This window comes from Monodelphis domestica, chromosome 3, assembly GCF_027887165.1.
Source record: "Monodelphis domestica isolate mMonDom1 chromosome 3, mMonDom1.pri, whole genome shotgun sequence".
Classification (NCBI taxonomy): Eukaryota; Metazoa; Chordata; class Mammalia; order Didelphimorphia; family Didelphidae; genus Monodelphis; species Monodelphis domestica.
Window position 1 is genome coordinate 73,563,925 of NC_077229.1, and position 9,092 is coordinate 73,573,016.

The 9,092-nt window shown below is 57.0% G+C and overlaps 1 protein-coding gene across 1 annotated transcript in view; it reads left to right on the forward strand.

The window, feature by feature from the left end:
* Nucleotides 1-9,092, forward strand: part of SSBP4 (single stranded DNA binding protein 4) — a 41,553-nt gene extending 32,461 nt beyond the window's left edge. Inside the window, exons 6-17 of the mRNA XM_056822135.1 lie at nt 1-31; nt 184-253; nt 1,049-1,119; nt 1,201-1,268; nt 1,532-1,577; nt 1,707-1,742; nt 1,906-1,960; nt 2,093-2,163; nt 2,334-2,412; nt 7,535-7,563; nt 7,850-7,951; nt 8,455-9,092. The exon at nt 1-31 is cut by the window's left edge and continues 3 nt beyond it. Of these exons, the coding sequence (XP_056678113.1) occupies nt 1-31; nt 184-253; nt 1,049-1,119; nt 1,201-1,268; nt 1,532-1,577; nt 1,707-1,742; nt 1,906-1,960; nt 2,093-2,163; nt 2,334-2,412; nt 7,535-7,563; nt 7,850-7,951; nt 8,455-8,484 (688 nt within the window). The 3' untranslated portion in view covers nt 8,485-9,092. The remainder of the gene's footprint in view (nt 32-183; nt 254-1,048; nt 1,120-1,200; nt 1,269-1,531; nt 1,578-1,706; nt 1,743-1,905; nt 1,961-2,092; nt 2,164-2,333; nt 2,413-7,534; nt 7,564-7,849; nt 7,952-8,454) is intronic.

A 9,092-nucleotide genomic window follows, 5' to 3' on the forward strand; every position in this document is an offset into this window, starting at 1 on the left:
CCCCCGGCCGTCCCTCCGAATGCCAAACCAGGTGAGCCCCCTCGCCTTCCTCGGCTCAGCCACGAGCCTCTCCCTCCTGCCCGGGCCGGGCCAGGCTGGGCAGGGCCCGAGGGGCAGGCAGGGTTGGGCGGGGGCTCTCGTCCGCTGGGGGGCTCATCTTAGCGCTCCCTCCCTCCCTCGCAGCCACCTGTGGGCGTCCCGGGCTCCCAGCCGCTGCTGCCCAACGCCATGGATCCATCCACGCGGGCTCAGGGTGAGTAGCCCAGCCGGAGATCGGGGGGCCCCTTCCTCCTCCCCAACCCCACCTCGAGGGCTCCCCCGCGGGGGACCCCGGGATCTCAGCCCCGGCTCTAGAAAGCCAGAGGGGACAGCCAGGAGCACCGTGCTTTAGGCAGCGAGCCGGGAGGCTAGCAGGCCGTGGGGGTGCCGGCCCCAAGGCTGAGCCCCGGGGGAAGGACGGGGGACCCCCGGAGGGGCGCGGCTGAAGGCTGGCTGGCTTTGGGTGCCCAACAGGCCTCCATAGTTGATCCTGGAGGGGATGGGGAGCCGCCGTGGCTCTAGGACAGCCCGCTGGCAGAGGAGTGAAGGGTGGGCGCAAGCGGGGCCCCGCGGTGGGGGTGGGATCTGATGATGGGAGAAGGAGGGCAGGAAGTGGAGGCGATGAGATGGGTAGGAGAGGCTGGAGAGTTGTGACAAGGACCCCAGAGCTGATAGCTAGTGCCGTTTCTGCTCTGACCCTGTTCTGATCCAGAATAATCCCCCCAAACAAACAACCCTCACCTTCCATCTTAGGGTCCATACTGCATAGTGGCTCCAAGGCAGAGGAGTGGGAAGGGCTAGGCCATGGGGGTCAAGTGACTTGTCCAGGGTCACACAGCTGGGAAGTGTCTGAGGCCAGATTGGAACCCAGGACCTCCCGTCTCTGGGTCCCCCAGTCACCCCCAAATCAATCCCTTCTAATCCGAGTCACAGTTAACTCTAGAACTCCCTCCTTTTAGAAGCCCAAATCCTGGCTGGGGACCCAAACAGAGCCCTTTTTCTCTCGCAGGCCATCCGAGCATGGGGGGCCCAATGCAGAGGATGAATCCGCCCAGGGGAATGGCGGGCATGGGGCCTCAGGTAAGGCGGAGGGGCTGCGGGGCGCTTGGGGGGCCCGGAGCAGCTCCGCCCACCTCACAGGCTCCGTCTGGTCTCTTACAGAATTACGGCAGCGGGATGCGGCCTCCCCCCAATGCCCTCGCCGGGCCCGGCATGCCAGGGATGAACATGTAAGGAGGCCAGATAGGCCTACCCTCCCCCCCTGCTCCCTTGGGTGCTCGCGCCGGCTCTCGGCACCCGTGTGCCCGGGCTTGCGTGGGTTCCGTGTATGCGTGCGTCGGCTCCTAGGAATGTCCTGGGCACACGCAGAGTACGGGACTAAGGCAGAGGGGTTCCTCCGTGTCTGCAGAGTTTGTCCCTCCGGCCACGGGTGCCCTGGCCCAGCCCCCGGGCCGGTCCCCCACTCGGGCTGACCCACCCCTGTCTGTTCCAGGGGTCCAGGAGGACGAGGGCCGTGGCCTAACCCCAGCGCCAACTCCGTGAGTCCTGGGCGCGGGCGGGAGCCGGGCCAGGTGGACCGGGTGGGACGTGGCATCCCCCTCCCCGGAGGGGCTTGGGAAGTGAGGGGCTGGTGCACCCTGGAGCTAACGAGTGTTTCCCCTCCCCAGATAGCGTACTCCTCCTCCTCCCCAGGCAACTATGCGGTGAGTCCTGCCGCTTCAGGGGTGGGCGGGAGTGGGGGGGGGCAGGGTCTGGGGGGGCGGGGTCTTGGTCAGAGGTCAGGGGTGACCCCAGAAATTAAGATGAGGTCAGCTCCATCCTCCTCCATCCTCATTGGCCATGACCCCATCCCCTGCATGTCCACAGGGTCCTCCAGGAGGAGGCGGCCCCCCTGGAACCCCCATCATGCCTAGTCCTGGAGGTACAGTAGCTGATGGCCTTGTGGGGCGGAGGGAGGGAGGAGGGGGGAGTCTGGTAGTGGGAGGAGGGGATTTGGGGGTAAGAAGAGGAGGGAGGAGAGTCTTTCCTCACTCACTTCTCCCCAACCACCCAGACTCAACCAACTCCAGTGAGAGTATGTACACCATGATGAACCCCATTGGGCCAGGCAGCAACAGGCCCAACGTGAGTGACCCATCCCCCCAGAAAGCCTGAGCCCCCAGCCCCTGACTTCCCAACCCCCTGGGGTCACCCTGACACCTGGCTGCGTCCTCTCTCCAGCTCTGCCCCAGCACCTCTTTCCTTTGTGTCAAAAGTACCCCCCCACCCCCACACTGACTCACCTCTCTCCACAGTTCCCAATGGGCCCTGGGCCTGAGGGCCCCATGGCGGCAATGGGGGCAATGGAACCGCACCACATGAACGGCTCATTAGGTAGGTGACATTCTGTGCTCTGCTCCAGCATCCCTCCCAGCTCTGTCATTCCCCTGCCCAAGAACCTCTTACCTCTGACATTCCATGTCCTGAGGGCCTTCCCAGCTCTGACATCCTGGGTTCAAAGGACCTCCCTCTGGCCTCTAAGGGTTCCCCCAGCTCTGACTTCCCCTGTTCTGAGGTCTCTCCCAGCTCTGACATCCCCTGTTCTAAGCTCCCTCCAGCTCTGACAATCCCTGTTCTAAGGTTTCTCCCAGCTCTGACATTCTTTCTTCTAAGGGCCCTCTCAGTTCTGACATTCTCTGTTCTAAGGTCTCTCCCAGCTCTGACATTCTCTGTTCTAAGGTCTTCCCAGCTCTGACAGTCTCTGTTCTAAGGGCTCTCCCAGCTCTGACATCCCCTGTTCTAAGCTCCCTCCAGCTCTGACATTCTCTGTTCTAAACTCCCTCCCAGCTCTGACATTCTCTGTTCTAAGGTCTCTCCCAGCTCTGACAGTCTCTGTTCTAAGCTCCCTCCCAGCCCTGACATTCTCTGTTCTAAGCTCCCTCCCAGCTCTGGCATTCTCTGTTCTAAGGTCCCTCCCAGCTCTGACATTCTCTGTTCTGAGGATCCTCCCAGCTCTGACATTCTCTGTTCTAAGCTCCCTCCCAGCTCTGACATTCTCTGTTCTAAGCTCCCTTCCAGCTCTAACATTCTCTGTTCTGAGGATCCTCCCAGCTCTGACATTCTCTGTTCTAAGCTCCCTCCCAGCTCTGACATTCTCTGTTCTAAGCTCCCTCCCAGCTCTGACAATCCTGTTCTAAGCTCCCTCCCAGCTCTGACAATCCCTGTTCTAAGGTCTCTCCCAGCTCTGACATTCTCTGTTCTAAGATCCCTCCCAGCTCTGACAATCCCAGTTCTAAGGTCTCTCCCAGCTCTGACAATCCCTGTTCTAAGGTCTCTCCCAGCTCTGACATCCTCTGTTCTAAGGTCTCTCCCAGCTCTGACATTCTCTGCTCTGAGATCTTCTCCTGAACCCTCCTGGCTCTTTCTCCCTTTCTTCCACTCTCTTTCCTTCCCAAATTCCAGGGTTCTGAGGTGGTTCTGTGGTTGACGAGTTCCCTCTAGTGGCCACAGTTGGGCACTACAAGAATACATTTTTTGAACACCTGCTTAACTGGGATTGCATGGGAAAGCAGGCAGGGCTCTGGGCTCCTCATTGGGAATGGCCCAGAGAGAGGAGCTGGTGCTCAGAGTCAGAACCATGTTCCAGACTTGAAAAATACCCATAAAGAGAATTTGAGAATCTGAGTGCTTCAAAGGAGTTTAGAGGAAGAAATTAGATCCAGAGTCTAGACAAGTTGATTGTGAGTCACTGACTTTCTGTGTGACCTTCATTAAGCCTTTCTCTCTAGAAGGTCTCAGTGTGGCATTAGACCTTTAAAACAAGGGAGTGGATTTTTTCTCAAGTCTCTCTCAGCTCTGACCTATGACATTCCATGGTCTAAGGGCCCTTCTACCTCTGACATCCTATGTTCTAAGCTCCCTCCCAGCTCTGACATCCTCTGTTCTAAGCTCTCTCCCAGCTCTGACATCCTCTGTTCTAAGCTCTCTCCCAGCTCTGACATCCTCTGTTCTAAGCTCTCTCCCAGCTCTGACATTCTCTGTTCTAAGCTCTCTCCCAGCTCTGACATTCTCTGTTCTAAGTTCCCTCCCAGCTCTGACATCCTCTGTTCTAAGGTCTCTCCCAGCTCTGACATTCTCTGTTCTAAGCTCTCTCCCAGCTCTGACATTCTCTGTTCTAAGTTCCCTCCCAGCTCTGACATCCTCTGTTCTAAGGTCTCTTCCAGCTCTGACATCCCCTGTTCTAAGCTCCCTCCCAGCTCTGACATTCTCTGTTCTAAGCTCCCTCCCAGCTCTGACATTCTCTGTTCTAAGCTCCCTCCCAGCTCTGACATTCTCTGTTCTAAGGTCTCTCCCAGTTCTGACATTCTCTGTTCTAAGCTCCCTCCCAGCTCTGACACACTGTTCTAAGCTCCCTCCCAGCTCTGACATTCTCTGTTCTAAGGGTCCTCTGAAATTTAAGGAAAGTTTAGATTAAGAGAGAACAATTGCAGGCCAAGGCAATGACATGAGTAAAGAGGTACCCCTGGACAGATACCAAGCTGGTTATGGGCAGGGAGACGTTGAGGGGAGACAGTAGGGATTGCGCCAAGTTCACTTGCCAAATAATTAGTTTAGACTTTGGCTTTAGGTCGTGGGAAACTCAGGAAGGGGTCAGAAGCAGGGTGGGACAGGAGCAGGCCTGGGACCAAACAAGGGCAGGACCTCTTCCACAAGAGAGCCCTGGATCATTGTTATCAGGCCATCCTGCCATGATACCACCCCCCACCCCCATCTCCCCAGTTCTCAACTATTCAAGCAAAAGTCTCATTTCCTTCCTCTGTCTTGGATGACAAGGTGACCAGCCCTCGCCATACTGCCCTGACTCTAGTTTGCCATCTTCCTGAAGGCTGGTCTCAGCACAATACTCCAGGGCAGCTCGGACAGGGGAGAGAACAATGTGGCATCACCCCTTCCCCCATTTTGGACGCCAATGCAACCTAAGACTCCATTGGCTCTTTGGGCTGTGATAAGATCAGTTGGCTCCTACAGAGCTTGTGGTTCAGTGACCCCCAGATCACTGGCACACAGTTGGTGCTTAATGATTTTTTTTAAACCTTTATCTTCCATCTTAGAGTCAATACTATGTATTGGTTCCAAGGCAGAAGAGCAATAAGGACTGGGCCATGGGGGTTAAGTGACTTGTCCAGGGTCACACAGCTGGGAAGCGTCTGAGGCCAGATTTGAACTCCAGGTTCTCCAGCCTCAAGTCCACATGTACACCAAGTGCATTCTAACCTTTGAGTTAGAGTTGAGATCTTTGTGGATGCTGATTCTATGACCCAGCCTGGGAGCAATCCTGCCATGTTGTCTGGGTTTTGCTGAATAGTATCAAGGCAAGGCCAGATGACTGAGGCATTCAACTAGAATCCTCCTTCCAGGTTGCCATCCCCATTGATGCTTCCCCAATGGGCCTGGTTATTCAACCAGTTCTCTGTGGAGACGTTAGCACCGTAGCCCTGCCTACCTCTTCCTCTCATCCACAAGGATAACAGGAGGCTTTGTCAAAGGCTTAACTAAAAATCTAGAAAGCTGGGGCAACGAGGAGGTGCTTCAGTGGTCAGAGAACCAGACCTGGAGACAGGAAGTCTTGGGTTCAAATTTGGACTCGGACACTTCTGAGTTGTGAATGTGGGCAAGTCATTTTTAACCCTGTGTAAGTGGAAATTTTGTGTGCTTTGGACTCCATCTCCCAGAATTCTTTTTTACTTACCTACATGCTTAACAAACGTGAACGAAGGGAAAAGGATTCTTGGGACAAGTAAAGAATTCTGGGAAATGGAGTCCAAAGCACACAAAATTTCCACTTATACGACCCCTGTTTCCTAGCCCTTACCATTCTTTTGCCTTGGAACCAATATACAATATTGATTCTAAGATAAGCATATTTGATATTTAGTTGTGTCTGGCTTTTGGTGATCCTATTTGGGGTTTGTAGTTTGCAATTTCATTCTCCGTTTTACATTTGAGGAAACTGAGGCAACAAGGATTAAGTGACTTGCCCAGGGTCACATGGTTAGGAAGTCTTGAGGCCAGATTTAAACTCAGGAAGATGAGTCTTCCTGACTCTAGGCCAAGTATTCTATCCATTGTGCCACTTAGCTGTGCCCATCATATAGCAGGGGCTTAATAAATGTTTGCTGACCTAAGAGTTGGATGAGACCTTACAGTCCATCTGCTTCATCCTTCCTCATTTTATAGAGGATAAAACTTGTCCAGGTCAATATACCAAATTAATGTCTGGCAGGATTTGAACCCAGTTCTTTCTGACCCTAAGTTCAAAATTCTATTCAGCATTCTGCCATGCTGCCTCTTGAACTATTTAGGAAACTCTTGACACTAGTCTAGGGGAGAGGTGATGAGAGCCCAAGGCAGGAGAGGGCAGGGATGGCCAAGCAAGTGGAGCTGAGAAATGGGATGGGAGAGGAAGCATTGTTTAGACTTGGTGGTGGTTGACTATGAGAGCGGATGGAGAGGGAAGAGTTGAGGATAACTCCAAGGATGGTGGTACCCTGAACAGACCCAGGGAAGTTCAGAAGACAGGTGAGGTTAGGGGGGAAAAGGATCATTTCTGTTTGGGATCCAGAGTGTTTAAGGTGCTCCATGAGGTGTCCTTAGTCGTCATTGTTCTACCCGCCATGAGCCATGATGGTGCACCGGCCCTAGAGTCAAGGCTTAAAAACAGACCAGAGTTCAAATCCTACCTCAAACTCTCCAAACTTTCTCAGATGAGTTTCATCTGAGCTTCTTCTGTTTTCCTGTCAGATGAAGGGGTTGGACCCAGTAACCTCTGCTAGCCAGTCCTTTCTTGGACTTTTCTCTTGCCCCTAACAGAGCTTTTTAAAACGCCGTTTGTCATCCCCGGATCACTGCGGTTCTGAGTGATCCCAACCTTGTTCTCCGTGTCCCATGCCATTTGCCCATCATGACCCGACCTCCTTTCCCCGTTGGTTTTTTTTTAAACCGAAGTTGATTAGTGATGGCCGGGCTCTTCGGCACCCTTTTTAGACAGTCTCCTTTTTCTTCGTCCTCAGAATCGTTATCTTCAGATTTCAGTCCTCAGTGCTGCTTCTCCCTTCTGGGTTCACAGACCTTTCCAGAATTTTAAGCCAAAGGATTCTCCCAGACTTTCTCTGAGCTTGAAATGACTCCCCCTCCATGTAGGGTCCGAGTCTGGTTGTTCCCCCTCTCCTTGGCCCCAAGATGGCGCCATGACTTTCCTCCAAGGTTTCCGTCCACGACAGGTGGTTGCCCAGCTTTAGTTTGCTGTCTTCCAGGGACAGGGAGTTCATGACTGCCACAGCCCATTCCATTTGGGGGCAGTAGTGTTAGGGCGCTTTTTCTTGTAGATGAATTGAAAGCCCACCCGCCGCACTGGTTGGGCGGGCCGGGCTGGGGGGTGGGAGGAGAGGAGGGTCTCGGAAGCCTAGCCCTGGCCCCCGACTTGGGCCCCAACCTGGCTGTCTGTTTTCCCGCACAGGCTCAGGCGACATGGATGGGTTGTCCAAGGTAAGGGAAGTCCCCGGACTCCTGCTGATCTGGTGATGCCTTTGACCTTTGCCCCTTCCTTATGCCCCTTCCCCTCCAAGCAGGAACAAATTGGCCCAAGGGGGCCTCCTGGCCTCTTCCCTTCTCACTCTGGACTCCTTTCCCTCTAGAGCCCCGTCTCCTGGCCAGGCCCCCCTCACCCCCACCTCCACGGAATCCCCCTTCTCGTCCCATCCAAGGCTGGGTGGGCCCCAGGGTGGGGAATGGCGACGGGACCCACTGACCGGGGGGATCCCCCCACCCCCAGAACTCTCCGAACAACATGGCCGGCATGAGCAACCCCCCAGGCACCCCACGGGACGACGGCGAGATGGGCGGGACCTTCCTCAACCCCTTCCAGAGTGAAAGCGTAAGCGACCGTGCCAACCCTCCCCCCGCGTCGGGCAGGAGGGGCCTCGCGGGCAGGCCCAAGCGCGGTGGCCGGGGGGCCAGAGCAAGACCGTGACCGCCGGGCCGGGCCGAGGGGCACCAGGTGGGAGGGCCGGCCGCGGGCAACCCCTGTTCCTCCCCACCCCCTCCCTGCCCATGGGCACTGTCCACCTCCTGGGTCCCATCTTGGGCGCCAGGCCCCACCCCCTACCAGGGCGCCCAACTCCCGGGAGGTTTGGAACCCCCTTCCCCTGGGAGGGGGGGATGTCGGGAGGACGGGGAAGGCTGGGGCCAAGGAGAGGCAGCGGGGGGAGCAGCCCCTCCCGGTGCTCCCTGGGAGAGGCGGCCCCCTCCATGCGAGTTCCCGGGCCCCCCCAGCTGGGAATCCCTGGGGTCCTGGCTGTCTCCCTGGGTGGGACGGGGGGCCCGGCTCCTGGAGCAGTGGCTGAGCCCCCCGCCCCGGCCCCTCTGCTCTCTCCACAGTACTCGCCCAGCTTGACCATGAGCGTGTGAGGACAGCCCAGCCCTCGGCCCCGGCCCCTTGTAAACTTGTGTATTTAAGGACCGGATACACCCCTTTCCCTCCTCTTCCCCCTCCGCCTCCCATCCCCGCCCGTCCCCTGGGAGCTGGCCCGCCCCAGCGAGGGGTGCTCCTGAACTCTGCGGGGGGCTGGGGGCGGGAGGCATCCGAGGCGACCGGACACGCGGACGCAGCAAGGAGCGGGCTGGGCCGTCCCTTCCGCCTGGGTCCGCTCCGACCCGACGGCCGGGGGAGGCGGAGCCGGTGCCCCTGCCGAAGCGACCCTGGGGGAGGCAGGGCAGCCTTTCCGGCCGGGGCTGCCCCCTGGGCCTGCGGGCCGACGTTCCATGCACCAACAACTTTACTTTTATACCGCGAGGACCTCAGAGACAGACAGATGGACCGGAGTCCACTCCCCCGGCTGTACAGCCTTCCCCCCGCTGGGGCCACCCCGGGCCCATCTGTGTGCAGGGCTGGCGGCTCAGGCCGGGGGTGCCTGCTCTCCGCTGCCAGGCCTGTGAAGACGGAGCCATGGAAAGGGGGGTGGGGGGAGGGCGGGGGAACCTGCATCAATAAATGGAATTGGAAATTTTTTTCATAA